The sequence below is a fragment of the Wyeomyia smithii genome, chromosome 1, assembly GCF_029784165.1.
Source record: "Wyeomyia smithii strain HCP4-BCI-WySm-NY-G18 chromosome 1, ASM2978416v1, whole genome shotgun sequence".
Lineage (NCBI taxonomy): Eukaryota > Metazoa > Arthropoda > Insecta > Diptera > Culicidae > Wyeomyia > Wyeomyia smithii.
In genome coordinates, this window is record NC_073694.1 from 204,321,729 (window position 1) to 204,343,889 (window position 22,161).

Genomic DNA, 22,161 nt, shown 5'->3' on the forward strand with positions numbered 1-22,161 from the left:
AGTTTTCACTAGTGTTTTGTTTGTTCTCACTGCAATTGTTTACGATTTTTTGTTGTGACTCTTTCCAGTTAGCTGACGATGAATGGCTAGCGCCCAGCCTACTAGTGTAGCTCCCTTGATGGCCATCGTCACTGTGCGGCTGTGTGCCACCACATAAATAGAGCTCTCCTTCCTGTGTACCCTTCCTCCACGATCACAACAAGTTAACACCATCATCAGCACCGTCAGAGTGCAACCGTCAGTTATTCAATCGTCCATGCAGATCAAGCTGAGTGCAGAGGATACTTGCTGCGGTTCTTCTCGCAGTGATGTGGAGGAATCCCGTTGCTTGCGAATGCAAGAATAAAACATAAATACACAGAGAGAAAACAAATGTTGAAGTATTACACATACTAAAAAAAAAACAAAATGCTTTGAAAATAAAAACGGTGACACTTGCGCCGAGGAAAAGAATCGAAAAAAAATACACACACCCACACCTAAGGAATATATATATATATACTACAAGTAACGGTAAGATACACGCACTTAGATAGTAACAATGAAAGCAGTAGCGATAGTTACGTTTGTAAATAGCAGCAGAATAAAGTTAAATTACACACATGAAAGCAAAACAAACAGTAAATGATATCAATCGTAGCCAGAAATGGGGGAAAAGTGTAGCCAAGTAAGGGAAGAAATATCTTAGCATCATTCACCTAAACACACAGACACACAAATATACACACACACACAATCACACGTACAACAGCTCTTAATCGTCCAGTGGGGGAATGTGGGAGAACTATCGTGTTAACTGAATTGGTTTGTTAATCTTTGTTAGGAGCAGGGACAGCAGAAAAAAAATGCACAGCTATTGTGATGCGAATACCCCGGCAGTTACCGTCTTAGGAGATCGATCGAAGCAATCGTTAGCTCTAAATGAAACTAAATTATTAAACTTATTGACCGTGTTAGAAAGTAATAACCTGTTGATTTCATCATTCCAGTACGACAATTTTGAGACTTTTTTCCCCGAGAAGAAATCGCATTATTTACCGACAGTTGAGTATATTTAACATATATATTTTTTTTACGTCAGCCTTTGCAAAACTGAAATGTCAAAGTCACAGTGCGAAACACACCGTATTCGGAAACAATCAGCCGTTTTCTTTTTGGATTGCCGTTTACTTTTTCGGACTACTTTTTCGCCTCTTGAGACAACCAAAAAAAAAAACAAAAAAAGAAATGACGAAAAACTTAGACCAGATTGAGCGATTATTAGTGGAACTAACGGCAACGGAGGCAAACCCATTCGAGTAGAAGAACCTAGGCTCCAACTACTCACTTACACATACTACTATAACTCACTATTATATATATACAACAACCGAAAAAAAGCAACATAGATAGGAATTATTTTAAACGAATATTTGTGAGAGTTAAGAAACAACAAATTTACCAACAAAAAAAACCTTCGTTTCTAGTCTGACACACTAGCAAACCACACACACCTAATTACAACAGTTTTTTGTTTTTGTTTTTTGATGATAAAACTGACTAACTAACTTTCCAGCTAAACAAAGCGTTAGTAAATAGACTAGTGTTGATAAAATTAACAAAAAAAAGTAAATATCCAACCCAAAAAAAAAACATCATAATGCGAGGCAAACGCAAGTCTAATCAACACAGCATTAAACACACTCACACATAAACCATGAAGCAATTACCTAGAGGAAAACGTGAAACAATTAAATCTAAAGGAAAGCAAAACAACCAAATATATGTTGAAAACATATAAGTAAACTCGAATTACAATTATTGTGAATGCAAGACAGTATCTAACATTATAGGAAGCCACTGCGAAACCATTGATAGAAGATGAAAGACCCTAGTAGGCGCACATGATTTTAATGTTTCCTCGTTTAAATCCGTACCGCGAATCGTTCTCAGTTCGAACACAAATCTGTGTTCACGTAGTAGTAGTTGTGTTGTGTTTGGTATTCCCTTTATTTGTGCCATTGATCCACAGAAAACTAACCATAAAAAAGATGAAGAAGCAAGAATTGTCACGGTGGCATATTAGTACGCTAGTAGCTCAGTAGTAGGCGTAGAACAGTAGTAGAAGTATTGTAGTAATAGCCGTAGAAAAGTAGTTACGTTTTCGCTTGGTTCTGCGTCTGTGTTGACAGCCAAACCGCGTTCCTTGGTTGCCACAACAAGCCCTTTTGTATGTTTATAATCTCTCAACAAAGTAGGCCCTGTACTTCCTGTTTCCCTGCAAAATAAAACACACAAAAACTCCCTCGAAAGCCAAGTACCATTCTATAAATTATACATTTCTGTACTTTTATCAAACTGCGAATCTACCCAATCAAGAAGAACGCACGGATACATTCACAGCTGGCGGTGGAATATAGATTGGAAGACACGGCAGGCCTCCTAGGGGCCCCGAAGTAGTTTTTTTGTGGTGTAGACACGCAATAGCAACAGTCACGAGTGTGAAAAAAATGATCGAAGCAAACCATGCAAACAAGTCTTCTAGTAGAACTACTCTCGGATTGTAGAGACGAAAAAAAACATTAAAAAAAGAGCAAAGAATTAAGTAATTGAAAATCACTCCCAGATTTTTTGAAAGGAGGCTACCATATCTTATATATATACAAGACACACACACACATAATAACGGAAACAATTGCGAGTGGACCGGCGAAAATGCCAGCTAAAGATTAACCAGATAAGTTATTGAGTGTTTTGTTTGCCCAGAAAAGTGGAAAAAAAAAATTACCAAATAAAAGAAAGTATTAATACCAAAACAAAACTTAGATAAACAACCAACTACGCACACTAGCACACAATTACATAGTAAACCAGTAGATGCGCATGGCATTATTCTTATCGATAAAGTTACCTAGCTAGGGGAGGCTGTCTCGAAGGGCCACCGAAGGATGCTTTCTCGTTTTAGGTTAGTTCTTCCGAAATTATAATCCAAAGTCCAGTGCGCGCCTACTGTGATTGTCAGCAAACGCACGTCAGTCAGCCCTTCTGACACCTCTACTACGTACTTTTCATTTGGTCTGCAAAACACCCGCACAGACATCAAATCAAAAACAAACTGTAAATAACGGAATCAAAACTAAGGAATCAACTAAAAACTAACACACACAGACATACACGCTATACACAATAATCAAAATAATTTCAATAATAAACTACCAAAAACAGAACAGATGTGTAATTATATTGGAACGTGAATTCAAGCTTGAACGAAGAACAAAAATCATGATTAATAACAAAAGCTTTGGTTGTGAAAAAGAAACAGAAAAATTAGCAGAAAAACAACATGTAAAATCAATTTTATTTTTCCCGAACCGCGTCCAAATTTCCTAACAAAAACTGATCAAACAATCGAACCAACTTACAGTTAATTTCGGTGTTTTTTTATTATTATTTTATCCCACACTCTGACCGACAACAGAAAACGCTAAAAAAACTGTACACAAATGAGAAATTTATAGCAAAAAAAAGGCAATCGAGAATTGTTGCGCCAGCGCCGCAACAAAACTCAACCAACAAAATATTTAAACAAGTATGAGCGAAGAAAAAATCAATCAACTTACTCAGAATTGATTTCCAGCAATAAACACACACTCTAACACTCACACACACTAACACAAAATGCAAAAGAGCGAGAATAGAGAAAAATGAAAAAAAGAACAATGTGTAGGAGCAAATATTGTAATCTTAAACTAAAGAAGAAGAAGACGCTGCGTAACATTTTTAACCGTGTTCCGATTTTGTAACTCCTCCCCTTCCCCCCTGCCCCTCTCGTTGTACTGTCGAACCTCCTCTGTTCCGATCGTGTGTTAAGTTTGGTTTCGTTTTATCTAGGAATCAAAAATTAAGCAAAAAAATGTAAACTAATGGCAAAAAAGAAAGGTGAACGAAAGAAGAAAAAGAAACTGTAATACTCACAATTACGAAGAGGAAAATAAAACGTAACACACACTCACACTTACTATCCTGTGATTTTAGCTGAAATTAGTGCAAACAAAAAAATAATGAAGAAAAAAAAACACTGTTGGCTGTTGTTCAAGACTATTTCTTGTTTCGTTGTTTTACCGGTTGTTTGGTTTTTTATCGGGACATTCTTCCGTACTACTCGCGGTTTTGTAGATTCGAAATCTAGTCGAAACCTGTTTTTTTTATTCCTCTCCCGAACCCCTCCTTGAATCCTTCTCTCTATTTTCAACCCTGTTCTGTCGTCGTTTTTCTCTTCTTTTGTTCTGTCCTGAATCTGGTCAAATTTGTTCCAAGAGTAAAGAAAACCAATTGGACGCAATTATCATTACCGGAACAAAATGTGGATAAATATTTTTAATGAAATTATATTAAAAACGAAGAGTAAGGAAACATATATTAGTAAAATGAGTATATTTATAGTGTTATACTTGGAATAACAGCATAACTGATATGGAAATATAAATTTATTATATATACATTAAACAATAAAAGGTAAATAATCTATATAATGAAAAAAAAATATATGAATTGAATGTAAGGCATTTTTTACCAGAAAAAAACACAACAAGAAAAAAAAAGACAAAAACCAATATATATACACAACACACATATAAAATATATATTACGAGCATGGAAAAGGCATAACAAACTGGAGGAAGAGCATGCAAAATAACGAAATTAAGGTTAAAATAATAAGCGGAAAACAAAAAAAATGAGAATAAGTAAAGGAATTATATACAAGCATGAATTGATTATTTTGACAAAGCAAAAACAAAAAAAAACGTACTATATTTATAAATACAGTTAAACGAGACCATAGTCAATAGCATACCGTTATGGCAGAGGAAAAATGAAAAAAAAATAAACCACTTAAAAGACAGTAAAAGGAGACGAACACAATTGGAGCTGAATAAAGAAGAAGAAGAAGAAACCCAAAACTAACAAACAGCTTTGCAACGGGGCTGCCGAAAGGGGGCGATCCCTAATTTTTGTCGTCGCGTTCGTTTCCCCTTTCGTTGCAGTTCATTTCACGACATAAACCTCCCCACAAACACACACACACACACACAAATACACACGCTCACACAGTCAGGCAGGCTTGATGATACACACAAACAAAACAAAACACATACACTCACACACGGAACTAATTCGAAGGCCACTCCAAAATATCTAAACAAAATTAGCAAGTAATAGAAGCAAGTGAATTAAACAAATATTGAAATAAGTGGAAAAATAATACAACATTTGCACAGTATAGATGTAGAAGCACCAAACAACAATGATTAAGCATAAACAAAAATGTTATAAACCAGAAAGAAGAGAAAATCAAACAAAAAAAAAACGAAAATTGAATTTAAGGCGAAGCTATAAAATTATTAAAGCAGAACGAAAACACAGTATAAATAAAACAAAAAAGGAGGAACACTTTTTCCAAACAAAGCATTAAGCCAGCAGCGGAAGAAGCAACGTGACAGACAAACAAAAAATCTTCACGTTCCGTAGTAGGCTGTGGTTTATGAACAACGGGTGTTTTGTTTCATCTTTTTTTCCGAACAGTGTGACACACAAGCAGAACAAGAGCCCGTAGAAAGATTCTAGCAGAAAAACGGACCTTTCTTTAAACACTAACATACGGACAAAAAATAACACACACACATACACATTAGACGAAGAGCGAAGTCCAAAATTTTTTGCTAGCGGCTACAATATTTTTTTCGAAAAAAAAGTGACGATTTTTTACCTTTTTGATAATATTTGATACCGTAGAAGGAGAGAGAGAGAAATAGCGAGAGCGAAAGATGAGACAAACCGCTGCCATACAGAGAAGGCAAACGCGTGCAAAAAAGAAATAAACCACATAACCAGTCGAACAAAAAAACACACACACACACAGAGACAGACACAAACACAAGTGAAGAGAACAACGCTAATAAGAAGAAAAAAAAATAAAACGAATGTTTACGAACAAAATAAAAGTTGCAAAACATGAGTGAAAATTTTACATTTTACTATCATTTACTCAAGCGAATCGGAGAAGAGGGAAAAAACTGTGTCGAATAAAAGTGAAGAGAATTAAGATGAAACACCGCCACTTGAAGGTCATACATTCGAGCAGCAGGAAAAGTACAGTATGTGAATACTAAACATTCAAAAAAGGAAGAAGGAAAGAAAGAAAAAAACAAGAATGACGATACAATTATTGTAACAGAAGTAAGAAGAACAAAAAAAAAGCAGACAAAAATATATTAGTAATAACGTTATATATGAAAAGAAAAATTATCAATAAACATGGTAAACAAAAGATGGAACCAGCCTTCATCGCGTGAGTCCCGATGACAATCCCTTACCCACCTTCCTTGATTTAAAACTGCTAGCTGTGTTGTGTCACAGTCGAAGTGCGTGTGTGCCGAAAAATGTGTTAAGTATCAATTATGTCAAGAGGGAGTCGTTATTGAAAATTATTGCTCTTGACGGTTTTGTCCTCCTGCCTTGCGGGCCACAGTCCAGAAAAAGGGATCACGAAAACTCGCTTAGAGGTTTCCTAGACCCACCCTCCCACTACGCAACAAAAACATTCAACAAATGCGCATTTTCAAATCCACCCGTGTGTTATTGTTGTTGTTGTATTTAGAGTACGACACCGAACGACGACAGGTGGGCGGATTAAAACCGGTGCTTCGGTAAATCCTCAACAACCAATCAAAGTAGGCCTCTGGGAATGGAAGCGAACGAACGGAACTCCTGTGGGTCGATGGTGCTGTCGCTTCTCTCGGGTTCGGTCGGGTCGTGTTTCGCTGCTAGGTGAATTCTCATAATCAAGATATACTGACCAGACCGAAGTAGTCTTTGACAAATTTGAAAGCTCAACAACAGACAGACAACAAGCAGCAGCAGCAGCGTTTCCATGGAGCGGGTAGGAGTGTCTAACAAGACTGCTTTCTATTATGCGAACTGACGACACCAAAATCGCCGCTGGCCAGAGCAGAGGACGACGTTCATAGCGAGCTGAACTCTACCTACGCACGCATACGTGCAGGTGAGAAAGAGAACGCAATACCTTTGATGTCTATAGAGCGATATATTTTAATTAATATATGGAGGTTTTGTCGTTGTCATTCTCTAATTGCAATTAGACCGATTTTCGGGATAGTCCCTAGTACCGCCGAGAACGAAACGGAACGACCGTTTCTGACGGCATCAGGCTCGGCAGCAAAAGCAGAAGAGCCGTCAGTGTCAGTTATTTAATTGGTTGGGGGGGGGTCAACAAACAACACAAGCTGGCAGCTGCAAAGACAGTCTCTGATTGTACCAAACTGATGAGTTTCGTATCTAGGGTTGCTCTAGAATCTGTGGCGCCCAGTCCCAGCCCACTTCGGTCTTGACTGCCAGCTGCAGTGATTGAGCATATTAATTATCTTATATATCAAAATGTTCAATGCTGACAAACCGGGGACCGGGGACATCCCTTAGAGCTTCATCAGATTCGATTGGAACCGAAATTAGCCAGACGGCAGGCAGTGATGCAGTTTCTAAACCAGGACATCGCTCGCGACTGGTCTATGGCTCTGTGAAATCGGTAGGCAGGAGTGCAGTCCTAAGTATTTCAACCGGAATCGATGCGAACATTCCTCGAATTGAAAGGGAAAAATTATCCTGCTCTTCATTCAATTATCGGCATAGTACGGTAAGACAATCTGATAAATTTTACTCAATTATTTTTTTTTAATAATTAAATGATTTGCATTACACAACGACTTCATTTATAACAAACGAAATAAATATATTTCCTGGGATTTGTTAAATCTCATGGTTCAATAAAAACTGAAGTTTTTTTCATCGTTATAGTTTATGACAATATCCTAAAAATCCGCTCTATTTCATGCAACTTGACTGTAAACTATAAGCCTAATCCTATTATTGCAAATTCGCTTTGAAAACCAACATTTTTTTCCCCAGGAATTAAATTAATCCTCTCACATAAAAAAAAAACAGTAAAATATACTGGTATGATCTTGATGGATGGTACGCACTGTTGGTTATCTTTTCAACCTTCAATTTTACGTCCATTAGCATCGAAAACTCTCAGTAATAATTTCTGCCTTCGGTTGAAACTGCAAAAACAAATCACCGGATTACACAAGCTCTTGTTCAATCGCTCAGTTTGGCGCGCGGTTTTTTGACTGCGCCAAGTGTGACTATCTTTATTCAGCGGTTTCGAAGTTCAATGACCATAACATTGTATAATGCTCTGGTGTGCCTCGTGGTGTCTCTGATCAGAGCAGAGACTTCACTCGCAAGAGTTTTTTTTCCCTTACTCGCTCTATGGGATATTTGAGCTAGTACCAGTAGTTTGTGTAGTTTGCGTTCGGGTTGCGGTTGTTGCGTTTTACGTAATCCATTCGTTTCTAGGTAAATTCATGTAAATTTTTATGCCGATACAGCGATTGTGAATGTGTGTAGAAAAGATCGCACCATCAACCTCGATGGATTCAGATCAATTCCTTTCCACTAACACTAATTCTTTCATTTGACACTTGCGGGTGATGCAGAGGATTCCTCGGTCTCTAGTAGCAACAAATATTAAACTAACACTCCCGATATCCATTCCTCTATTGCTCTGCATTGGGCGTGGCCAGCTACGTTATTGACTAGTGAAAAGAAAAATCACCAGGAGTTGTACACTGAAAATGGCTTACTACTCCTAGGCACCATTTTGACGATTCTTTGTGCAATTTCACCTGATTCTCAATCGCGGGCAACACACAGCCGATCAAATATGCAATGCTATGTTATACTACGCTCCAACTCTTCACTACTCTTGATTTCCCACAAACTTTGCTGTTCCGTCTGCTTTCATGAATTTTAAACAAATGCAGCAGCTATATGCCTTCGCAAAACCATAAAGCTTAAATATTTTTACTCCTCAACAACTGTTTTCCTTCTCAAAAAACACAAATTGGGCTTGATTTGTGCTCAATTCGCATCCACGTCTCCAACAGTTCTCCAGACACACCTTGCCTTGTTGCCAAAGTTTCTACATCACAAGCTTCATAATACTTATCCTCGTCCAGTTGCCCCTGTGGAAACGTCGTCAACATAAAAGCTTTTAAAACGTTTTTTACTAGCCTTAAGGCCCAAATACACACACGGCGTAATGATGCCATCTCCATACAAAATGGAAGGCGGGATAGCGATCACGCCTTTTGTTTTGTATGGAGAAGGTGTCATTGCGCCGTGTGTGTATTTGCACCGTTAGGAATCTGTTGTTGCTCATCAATAGCCAACTGGTTCGAACAACGTATCACTAAAAAGAGCGCCCCTGACGTTTCATAATGTCGTTTCCGTTTTTGCGGTGTAGCTACCCCGCGGACTACACTTTGTCCTTTCACTGTTTTTTTTTTTACCATTTTCCGGACTATCCCGGACTACCCTTTTTCTGTCCCGGACAGTCCGCGCAAGAAACAGAGTGTAGTTTTGAAGACACCAACACATTCACACGTATGTGTCAAAATCAAAAAAAAATGTGTCAAAATCGGTTTGCTTTGATTATCGTTCTTCGCGTGTCAAACATCATGTTGAATTTTATTTATTTCATTTTATTACTTTGTCATTTTTCAGTAAATTGGCAAATTTTCCGTACAGTAGCACAATTGCGATAAAAGACAATGGCGATAATGACCAAAACAAAAGTGACAGTTACCTCTGGTATTACGCACACCAATGCAACTGCTCGGAAAGTGTTTTTTTTTTTCAGCTGCAAAGCGTAGTCCGGGACGGGATAGTCCTGCCGTATAAACGAATTCGACATAAGTAAATGTGGCTAGTTCAATCACCTTTAATGGCTGGTCCTTGTTATCTCTCCATATGATCCTCTGGTATCGAAAGTCTTCCTTATGCACTAGAATTTGTCGATACTTTTTACGTCGGCTAGAAAGGCAAAATCTTCCATATCTGCAAATACGATGAAAAAATATATCTAGACTTTTGTGCAGCCGACTACATATGACACGAAGGCTTTTTCCTTTTACGGAAATGCTTCGATTCAACGTCTTCTTAACAATAAGGGTTTTTCTAATGCTTGCCCAACCGGAAATTGTATTCTTCAAGAAAATCAAGCCACACGAGGTTGTCAAATTATAAGAGATAGGTAGGAATTGGCGAACTACACTGAGAAAAATATTCGAATGATTCAGCGCTGTTCGGATTAGAATTATCGATAAACATCCACCCCCGGAGCCGGATGGCTCTGCTCTATTCAATCCTCCATAATCTCCGTTATCGATTGGCAGAACGGCTATCTGTGTAGTTGGTCGCTTGTAGATGGCGTCACTAGTTCGCACGGTTACCACCCGTACGATACCATCGGCACCTGGACGTGTCTGTACTATGCGCCCTAACTTCCATACCTGGGGCGGCAAGTTGTCGTCCTTCAAAATCACCGGGAGGCCCTCCTCCAGCGGTATTGGATCGTCAAACCACTTGCCACGCTTCTGTAGTGAGGTTATGTACTCATTCGACCATCTCCTCCAGAAGGATTGTTTGCGTTTCTGTACCACCTGATAGCGTGTAAGCGCATTCTCCTTAATTTCGTCATAACACGGCTCTGACAATGCCGTCAGTGCACGACCGATCAAAAAATGACCAGGATTCAGTGCTTGATAGTCGGTCGGATCATCGTTTTGCGGGACTAACGGCCGCGAATTCAGGATAGCCTCTATCTGAGTCAACAAGGTTAACATCTCCTTGTAGGTCAAATAGGCATGAGATGCGTCTTCATGCTCTTGACCTCGGCCTCCCAGAGTCCGCCTCAATGCGGAGCCTTCGGTGGATTGTAGCTCCAATCGATTCCTCGTGGCTGACAAAACTTCTCCAACTCCCTCTCCAGCAATTGCGACTTTAGTAGCTCCTTGAGTTCGGTTAACTGTCGCTCGGCACCGATAAAGTTGGTACCGTTATCAGAGAACATATGCCGCACCATACCTCGTCGTTCAACAAAGCGTTGTAGTGCTCCGGAAATCCATCTGTCGACAATGAGCCCATAAATTCAAGGTGTATCGCTTCAGTGGACATACATACAAATACGCTAACGTAAGCCTTCAGTGGTTCCTTAAAGTGACCCATCTTCAGATAAAATGGGCCGGCATAATCCACGCCTGTCCTTTCAAACGGCTGGGAAGCAGTTACACGAGCACTTGGCAAGTCGCCCATATACTGCTTCACGACCTTCGGCTTCATTCGAAAACATTGTATGCAGTTCCGCAGCACACGATTATTCGTTCGTTTCGCCTGAACAGGGTAAAACTGCTCCCGCACGGCGACAATCCGTTCAGGCCAACGTGCAACTGCTCTCGATAAATAGCCTCGATGATCATCTCCGTGAAATGGTTTCCTTCAGGCAGAATGATTGGATGCTTCTGGTCCCTTGGATGATCTGATTTTCTGATTCTAGCGCCGACTCTCAGCAGCTTCTCGCCTTCATCGTAAATAGGATTCAAGTTCTGAAGTTTACCTGACACTCGCTTATTCTGTAAAACACTCTTGATCTCTTCGCGGTACACGGTATGCTGAACGACTCTGGTCATTATACGCAACGATTCACGATAATCAATAGCGATCAATTTCCCGAACCGTTCGTTTCCAGTGCGCTTCGCCCGCGCATTATGGATGAAACGAGAAACGTATCCAAACAATCTCTGTATTTTACGGAAATTGCTACAATTTTCAATCACTTCATACGGGTTCAAGATTTGTATCACTTCAGCTTCGAAAACAGCTACGGTTTTTATCAAAGACCTCATCGTCATCTTTGGTGACAACATCCCCTTCTTCCTGCACTTTAACATCATCTGAGTAGAGAAGTCCATAGAAGGCACGCCGCGAGAAATTAAATCTGCCGGATTATCTCCGGTACGGACGTGCATCCACACATCGTCTGGCACTAACTGTCGAATCTTTACAACACGATTGAGTACGAATACCCACTGTTCCGGTTTCACCTTTTTTAACCACCACAGTACTATTTCAGAATCGGACCTTAGAATGACACGTTTGATGTCGATATCCAAGGCTTCGTGCACTAATTTAACTTGCTCCGCCAGTAAAGCTGCGGCGCACAATTCCAGTCGGGGAATGGTCATTTCCGCTGGAGTCGCGCCTCCAGCCTCCTTCTTGTTGATCTCCCTCTGCGCTCCTCAGGTATATGCAACACCCGTACGCTCCGCGGGAAGCATCTGAGAATCCGATCAACTCAAACTCCATTGGATTATTCACTGTTACACGTCGCGAAATTCTCATGTTATTTATCTTATACAACTCGGACCTTAGTTTCTTCCATAAAAGCAGCTATTCTTCAGGGATCGGATCATCCCAACCGATCTTCTTCCGCCACAACTGCTGCATAACCATCTTCGCCAAGACTACTATTGGACCCAAGACTCCCAACGGGTCGAACAATTTTGCAATCTCGGACAACACATCCCACAAAAGCCCCAGGGCCTTTATGACTCCGTTTACTTCACTGTCTTCTAAGCTCATCAGCTTCTCTCGGTCTTGAGACGGAACACCTTCAAGAATCTCCGGATCGTTGGCGCACCATTTGTGCAGCTTGAATCCTCCCCTTTCCAGCAGTCCTTGTAGATCATTCCGTAACCTTTTAGCCTTTTCGATGGTATCTGCTCCCGATAGTGCGTCATCAACGTAGAACGACTTCAGTGCCTCCTTAGAAGCATCGGCAAAGGAATCTCCTTCGTCGTTCGCCAACTGTACCAGCGATCGACTCGCCAGAAACCCTGCTGAACCGATTCCGTACGTTACACGAAGCAATTCAATATCAATCAACTGCTGGGAACTATCGTCTCTCCACACAAACCATTGGTATTTGGTGTCAGCGCCATCGACCAACACTTGTTCATACATCCGTTGCACATTTGCGGAGAAAACGCATCTGGGCAGTCTCCAGCGTAGGATTATGTCGAAGAGTGGACATTGAACAATTGGTGCTTCCATCAACACATCATTGAGGGACACGCCCGTAGTCGTCTTCGTCGACGCGTCATACACCACTCGTAATTTCGTCGTAGAGCTGTCCGGTTTCATTACACAGTGGTGCGGCAGATAATAAGCTCCGTGGGTGTCAATCTCGGTCGGGTCCATGACTCTAGCGTGACCGCTGTCCAGAAGCTTATGTACGGAGTCCTTATACATTTGCTTCTGCTCAGGGTGCTCATTCAACCTTTTCTCCAGTGCCATGAACTGTTTCACCGCCTAGCCTCTCGATTCTCCCAAAGAACTAGCATCTTCACGGAACGGTAGCCTCACTACGTATCTCCCGTCTTCAGCTCAGACACAAGTAGTCTTGAAGAGTTCTTCGCAGTCGTTGTTTTTCAAGGGCTCGTTTGCCTGCTCATCGATATCCCAAAAACGTTTCATCAGATCGTAAAGCCTTTCGTCGTTCCGTTTTATGGCAGTGGCTTGACAAACTTGAACTTCAGCAACCTTCCCCGAATTGTGCACTGGTCCAGCGACCAACCACCCTAGCAAACTCTCTTGCAACAACGGAAGGTCTTCAGCCATGCGGATTTTCCCTGCTTGAACCAGGTCGTAAAACAACGCCGATCAAAATATCAACCCGACTTGAATCACAGAATTTCGGGTCTGCCAGTCGTAGGATCCTGCAGCATCTAGTTTTATCGAGAGTAGTGAACCTGTCACTCGAGGCACTACCAAATAATTCTGAACAAAGAAGTAGTCACTCGTCCTGGATTTCACGGTAGCAGTGATTTTGAACTTCATTGTAGACTTAGCTCCATTCACGCCTACCACAGGAATATTCACATACTCCTTCGGCAAGGTCAGGAGATCGCTCATCCTTTCCGACACAAAGTTGGCCATTGCACCGGAGTCCAGCAAAGCGCGACACTTGTGCGCCATACCACATATGTCGATCACATCAACGACCGCAGTCGCTAACAGTACCTGCTTTCGGTCTGGCACGGGGATGACTGTTTCTTCACACTTGCCAACTATCTTCGTTGCCTCATTCTTCGATCCAGAACCTTCAACAACCGGTTTCGCCTCAGTCTTCTCCGTTGCCACTTCCGACGATTCCTCCTTCTCTTCGCCGTGCATCAGTGGATGATGCTTCTTCTTACACGTACACCATTAACTGTCCTCCAGCTTGCAGTTCGCAGTGCGATGTCCCTTCTTCAGGCAAGCAAAACAGAGACCGAATTGCCTTGCTTTTCTATATCGGTTGGTTACCAGTGCTGGGACTATCCGGATTAAAATATCCGGATATCCGACCTCGGATATCCGACAAATATCCAAAATCCGGATCAACCGGATATCCTGATATTATCCGACAGGATATCCGGATTTTCGGATAGTCAGATATCCGGATATTGTATCCGAACATAGTTTAATGAGAATTATGTAAATAATTACTTACTAGGGGATGGGGGATTGTGAAAAAAGCCATTTATCGTGTTACATTTCATTCGAACGGGCCTAGAAGACAGAAAAAAAATCCGAATATTCGACTATTCGATTATCCGTATCCGGATATCCGGACATCCGAATAGTAGTCGTGTTCACACCCGTGATCCGAGCTTTGTATAACCGGATCACGAATATATCCGGTTAAAAGTCCCGGCACTATTGGTTACATTCATCTTCTTGAATGAATCGCAATCTTCGATCCTATGCTCTTTATTACAGACCAAGCAGCTGTCAGGCTGCTGAATGGTGACTGTGTGCGTCTTGCTTGGAAGAGCTGAACCGCCACTTCGAGTAATTGGAGCAACATTTTTCAGTTTGCCCCCATACATTGACTGCTCACAGCGCTCCAACATGTAACAGTGTTCTCGTAAAAATTCCACCGTCTTTTTAAACTCTGGTAGCCTACCGTGCTCGAACGTAGCCTTCCAGGCCTTACGCATATCGATGTCCAGTTTAGATGTAATCAGGTTCACTACAATAGCTTCTGCCAGCTTATCCTCTATCTCCAAATTGTGGAACGCCAAGGATTCCAAGCGCTTTTCCACGACGTCAAGTAACGACCTCAGCTCAGCATGTGAACCCTTGACCATAAGCTTCAACGACAACAATTGAGTAACATGGCCTTGAACTACCTTGCGCAAATTTTCGAACATCTTCGTTAGGATCCTCCATGTAACCTCGTAGTTGTTGTCATTTAACGTTTGTTAATCAATCGAACCTTGCGCTCTGCCCACCAAAGCCTTATCTAGATAGTGTACCTTCCTGGCAGGTGAGTCTCCAGAACATTTGTCGACGATGTCTTTGAACCGATCCCTAAATTTCTACTAACTGTTATAACTCCCATCAAGCAGGGACGGCACTATTTGGACTGGTGCTAAGTTACTACTGGTACCAGGTTGTAAGGCAAAGTATTCAAGTAACTTGCCTTGTTCTTCTGCTGCAGCAGGATCAGCAATCACTTTCCGCTCATTTTCGTACGTCTGGATCATTTCCGAAAGTGTTATCTGGACGAATTCGTAGAGCTCCTCGCAACCTACGAACTTTGCTTCGAATTTATCCCTCTTGTTCGGATCCGACAGGAAAATCCGAGTCAATAACGCGTTATAATCATCATAGGCAGCATTAACGGTTTTGGTATATAAACGAAGGGAATGAATGCTAAACATACCGGTATCGAAGTTTGCTCGGTCAATCGCTTGTCGGATCCGCTTCACCTTACCTGTGGTCATGCACTGCTCTAAGGCAGTGACAGATTCAGCCATCTATCGGACTCGATTTGGCTTTAGGAGAATAAAATTTGGACGATTCGATCGGAGAAGCAGCGGGTGTCGCGAACAAGCACTTTTTCAGCTTTCACACTTTTCCTATAGGTTAGGACTCACCACACCTTTCAAGCTCATTGTGATCTTCCTGATATTTCTTACGGCACAATCACACACAATCGTATTCTTTCCCCGTGAATTGATAGCTGTAGTTTGCTTTTCCCCACGGAAAATCACTTCTTCTGGCAAAGTGTGCCAAATCCTCAATCGACCTTTTCATAATCTCCTCCGTGGAGCCGTTTGCAAGTTGCACTTCACCAGTGGCACAGGCCATCTTTTTCTTTTTTCTTCGCACTATTCAGTAGAACCTAGACCGGAAACCGCGTGTCCCAAATGCTTTCCACTGACTTTTTTTTCACTTTTTTCTCGGCTTTTTCCAGAGACAAACACAATTTTCACTCCCGAATAACGCGCGATCAATTTATCTATCCACTTTTCCGTACCAATTCTATCCGTAACGAAAGAACCAAAATGTTTTCAGAATTTAAGCGGACAATAAAACGCACGTGGACTGTATTTTGTAAGGGTTTAATTTTCAATCTGTAACGATTCTTCTCAACAATGAGGATTTTTCTACCGCTTGTCTAACCGGAAAGTTGTTTTCTTCAAGAAAAGTGTGGCTTGCTTTGCCAAAATACAAGATAGGGGAAGTGTGGATAAAATGCCCAGTCGGGGCAAAACGCCCCACTGCAATAATAAGAAAAATATGCACTTTTGAACCAGTAATTCAGGTGCTAATCGCTTCAATCTCTCATTTTCAACACGTGTGGATCATATAAACATTCTATGTTATGTAAATCCTATGGAAATTAGAAATTTTATTCTGAGGCCTATTTCTTGCAATTTTTATAATTTCTTCCGTAAGACATTACGCTCCCAGTTAACATTTTTACGTACCTGTAAATTGCTCTGTTTATGAAAAAAAGTCTTGATAATCAGTAGACGAGGCAAAATTACTTGACCTAATTAATATTTGAATTATTTAAACGATTTTTATCAAACTAATCGAGGCGGGTAAAAATGCCCCATTTTACTAAACAAAACGTTTATACTGATAGAAACAATTGCCGATCTAGTAGCCTTGGGTGCAGCAATATATTCGTGCATAGGTAACACGCGCATCACAATTGCAAATATCTTAAAATAACAATATAGTTCACTCTCGAATTTCCCATATATTCCCGTGAAGACAGACAGGGAACACCCCCTCTTGTGGTGAAAAAGGTAACTAAACTCATTGCACAGTAGTACAGTAAGGCAATTTAGGCGGACATAGGCTTTTCGTTGCGAATTTGGTTTGCGGTTTAAAGCCATAGTTTTTGTAAAAAGTTGTTTCTTATACATAGTCCTCTATTCATGTGCGAATGAAAATTAGGGTGGTCCTAAAATCAACGAAATAAAACATTCTTTGGCAAACTTGTAGACCAACTAATTCTAAGTAACTTTGTAAAAAAACTTGTTTGAAGACATGAAATTTGGTTTCCAAAAACAGTCTTTTCGCTCTATTTTTTCAATTCAAATTTAAAAACAAAGTTTTCTTCGGTAACTTTTACAAAAATACGCCAATTTTGACGAAAAAACATTGTTGATATATTACACAGATGAAGAGTTCACTATTTCTATTTTGAAAATAGGCCCTTTTGATATATTGATGTCTCCGTTTAGGGCAAACATAAATAATATTTTTTGGGTCATTTGATAGAACAAATACTGTATAAATATTGTGAAGAAATACCGAAAGTTGCTTAAAATTAGTTGATCTACAACTGTGCCGATGAATGTATACATTTATTTATGCAAATAAAAAGTTAGTTTTTTCATTTAGTCGATTTCAGGACCACCCCAATTTTCGTTTGCTCATAAAAAATAGACTAAATATAAGAAACAAGTTCTTAGAAAAAAATTTTACTCTAAAACCACAAAATCGCATCGAAAAACTCGTGTCCGCCTACATTGCCTTACTGTACCATTGTGCATTGTTGTTGAATTTCTGTGAGCGTGTGACATTCTCACACACGAAACTGAATTTACTCAATTTTAGATTTAGTTGACTGAATTTCATACTTTCACAGAAAAAAATATGTTGCAGATTTCGTGCGTATATTGTTTGTATGTAAAACTAACGCCATTCCGGGAGTTAAATATTGATAATATAATAGATGTAGCTTATCGAGGCACGAAGAAGAAATATACAAATAATCAGGCCACGACGTGTAAATGGTAAACTAATCCCAAGTTGCTATATACGTGGTTCCCTGTGTAACTTCACTAGCTCAGATCCATCACGGGAAGCAACTACGAAATGTGCGGCCGTCAAGCTCAAGCTCAATAATCAGGCCACGAAGTGTACAATTAAATGAATATTTCAATTACCTCGTGAAAAAGATAAAAGGAGAAACCGCACAATGGTTGTCAATAGTCGTATAAGGTTGTTGTGCAACTTTTAGCTTAGATAACACTTGAATGTTCTATCAATTTAACAATTTAAGTATGGATACATATCATGTTGTAATTGGTTTAAAAGCTTTATTATATTATATATAAAAGATATTCAACAAAACAAACATAATTAGTGATAACAACTGTTATGCAAAAACTATTATTTAATGTTTAGTTTTCTTCGTGTTGAAAGTATTTTTTGTTTTTTTTATCCCTCCGATTTTTTTGCTCTCGAGTTCTAATCTTCGTATTCATCACTTGCAGCTTTGCTTTAACCAGCATATTTATGTATTTACTAGCTGACCCGGCAAACTTCGTCCCGCCTATTTTTGTGTTTAATTCAATAATTTTCAACATTCCATATTAATTGATTTCTTGCGATTTGTTTATATCGTTTGAAATTATTGGTTTTATCGGAATGACAACATCCTCGACTTTTGCCTTTAGTACATCACCTCTATTCCGAAAACACTCATATTGGGTGGTATTCAGTTATTTTCGTTGTTTTCCAGAAACTGAAAGTGGTCATCTTCGAATTCAATATGGTGTCCAGGGTCAATGCTTGGCTTCTATACATTATTTCGATTACGGAAATATTTTTTTTTTTATTTTATAAGGGGGGATTTGTTAGTAGCTTAAGTATTTATGATAAATATTAGTGAATAATGAGTATGTGTGTCCAATCATAAATGGTGACTTCTCAACTTCTGTTAGAAATTTGTAATTTTAATTGTTAGGATTTGTTTGCTTTCGCAATTAGGACTTATCATTCGTAGGGATTTAAACCTACTTGTCAGAAAAGGGGAAGTAAACTTACGACTAACTTAATTGCTAACTTATTGGCTATAAAGAGAGCTTATCGTAGCAATTGAGGATTGCAACGATTTTTGTCGAAAATTGTTAATAATTTTATTTGACATAGCTTCTAATGGTTCAACACCAGTAAGTCTATGTAATTCGAGTGTACCAAACCAAGGAGGACGCTTCAAAATCATTTTCAGAATTTTATTCTGAATCCTTTGGAGCGTTTTCTTCCTTGTTGAACAGCAACTTGACCAGATCGGTACAGCATAAAGTATTGCTGGTCTTAAAATTTGTTTGTAAATCAAAAGTTTGTTCTTTAAACAAAGTTTAGAATTCCTGTTAATGAGAGGATATAAACATCTCGTATATTTGATGCACTTGGCTTGTATACTCTCAATGTGCTCTTTGAAAATAAGTTTTTTATCATAAATTAGTCCCAAGTACTTAACCTTGTCGGACCAACTTAAAATAATCCCATTCATCTTGACAACGTGATTATTGTTTGGCTTGAGGAAAGAAGCCCTAGGCTTATGCGGAAAAATTATCATTTGAGTTTTAGAAGCATTGGGAGAGATTTTCCACTTTTGCAAGTAGGAAGAAAAAATATCTAAACTTTTCTGCAATCGACTGCATATGACACGAAGACTTTTTCCTTTTACGGAAATGCTTGTGTCATCGTAGAACAATGACTTTGTGCATCCTGGAGGCAAATCAGGAAGATCTGAAGTGAATATGTTGTACAGGACTGGACCCAAGACTGAACCTTGAGGCACACCTGCTCTGACAGATAATCTATCAGATTTTGAATTCTGATAGACAACCTGCAGAGTTCGATCAGTAAGATAATTTTTTAAAATTTTGATTAGGAAAATTGGAAAATTAAAAGTTTGCAATTTCGCAATCAAACCTTTATGCCAAACACTGTCGAATGCTTTTTCTATGTCTAAAAGAGCAGCTCCAGTGGAATAACCTTCAGATTTGTTAGCTCGTATCATATTAGTAACTCTGAGCAATTGATGAGTTGTGGAATGCCCATGGCGAAATCCAAACTGTTCATTTGCAAAAATTGAATTTTCGTTGATGTGTGACATCATTCTGTTAAGAATAATTCTCTAAAACAGTTTACTTATTGAAGAAAGCAAACTGATTGGTCGATAACTTGAAACTTCAGCTGGGTTCTTATCCGGTTTTAAAATTAAGTAATTTTTGCATTTTTCCATAATTTGGGAAAATATGCAATTTTGAAGCAGCAATTGAAAATTTTCACTAAAAATTCTATTGTGCTCTCAGGGAGATGTTTGATTAGTATATTAAAGATTCCATCGTCACCAGGTGCTTTCATATTTTTGAAATTTTTAATAATTGATTTAATCTCATTCAAGTTAGTTTCAATTATTTCTGCAGGTAAAAAATTCTGGGAAGAAATTAAATCAAATTGACGTGTGACTTCATTTTCAATTGGACTCACAAAATTCAAATTTGAGTTATGAACACTCTCAAACTGCTGAGCAAGTCTTTGAGCCTTTTGTTTATTGGATACAAGAAAACGTTCACCATCTTTTAAAACTGGAATAGGCTTTGAAGGTTTCTTAAGAATCTTCGACAGCTTCCAAAATGGTTTTGAATATGGTTTCAATTTTTCGACTTTAGTCTCAAAATTTTGATTTCTCAGAAGAGTAAATCTATGCTTAATCTCTTTCTGTAAATCTTTATAAATAGTTTTAAAAACAGGGTCACGAGAACGTTGATATTGACGTCTGCGGACATTTTTCAAACGAATTAGAAGTTGAAGATTTTCGTCAATTATTGATGAATCAAATTTCACTTGAGCCTTTGGAACAGAATAATTCCTGGCATCAACAATTGCACATTTTAATGCTTCCAAAGCGGAATCAATATTCACTTCGTTTTGCAAATCAAGCTCATTATTGAAATTTCTCTCAATATGAGTTTTGTATCTTTCCCAATTAGCCTTGTTATAATTAAAAACAGAGCTCATAGGGTTTAAAACTGATTCATGGGATAAAGAAAAAGTTATTGGAAGATGGTCAGAATCAAAGTCAGCATGTGTGATCAAATCACTACATACATGACTTTGATCTGTTAGCACCAAATCTATTGTTGAAGGGTTTCTTACAGAAGAAAAGCATGTAGGACTATTCGGAGACAAAATAGAATAGTATTCTGAAGAACAATCATTGAATAAAATTTTGCCATTGGAATTACTTTGAGATTTATTCCATGAACGATGTTTAGCGTTAAAATCGCCGATTATGAAAAATTTCGAACGATTTCTGGTGAGTTTTTGTAAATCACCTTTAAAATAATTTTTGAGCTCGCGTGTGCATTGAAATGGTAAATATGCTGCGGCAATAAATAAAATCCCAAGTTCAGTTTGAACTTCAATTCCCAAAGTTTCAATAACTTTCGTCTCAAGATGGGGAAGAGCACGATGTTTGATTCGGCGATGAATAACAATTGCAACTCCACCGCCGGAACCCTGAATCCTATCATATCTATGAACCACGTAATTGGGATCATATTTTAATTTTATGTTAGGTTTCAAAAATGTTTCAGTAATAATTGCAATATGCACATTATTTACTGTTAAAAAATTAAAAAGCTCATTCTCATTGGCCTTCAATGAGCGAGCATTCCAATTTAATATTTTAATTGTTTTATTTAAAATCATTGCTAAATTTTAAATTAGAAACAATTTTAATAGTAAAATTTGTGCCTATTTGAATGGCTTCAAACATTGATTTTGCCAGCAACATGGCGTTCATAAGATCGAACATTGCCTGTTGCAAAAAAGAAAGTTTACCTGCCGTAATAGGCCCCAGGCAGTTGACATTAGAAAAAATATTTTCGGCAGCAATATTAGCTGGAGTAATAGGTGTACATTTGTTTTCTAGCGTGTTTTGCTTACCCATATTAACGGTCATTTTCAAACTACCAACACTAGGCGGTATAATGTTCGAACTACCTGTAACCTGTGCATAAGTTAAACGGGTATGCAAAGGAGTAGGTAAACTATGCGTCACTGGTACGCTTGGAGAATTTTGTTTTGAAGTTGGTTTTAATTGAGAAATTG

The 22,161-nt window shown here is 39.0% G+C and overlaps 1 protein-coding gene across 9 annotated transcripts in view; it reads left to right on the forward strand.

Moving 5' to 3' along the window:
• The window catches only part of LOC129723978 (nucleolysin TIAR), a 1,146,678-nt gene extending 1,140,794 nt beyond the window's left edge, over positions 1 to 5,884 (forward strand). For all 9 annotated transcript variants that reach the window (XM_055678526.1, XM_055678553.1, XM_055678581.1 and 6 more), the window contains one exon: positions 69 to 5,884. In XM_055678526.1, coding sequence (XP_055534501.1) covers positions 69 to 110 — 42 coding nt within the window. In that variant the 3' untranslated portion in view covers positions 111 to 5,884. The remainder of the gene's footprint in view (positions 1 to 68) is intronic.
• The last annotated feature ends 16,277 nt before the right edge of the window (positions 5,885 to 22,161 follow it).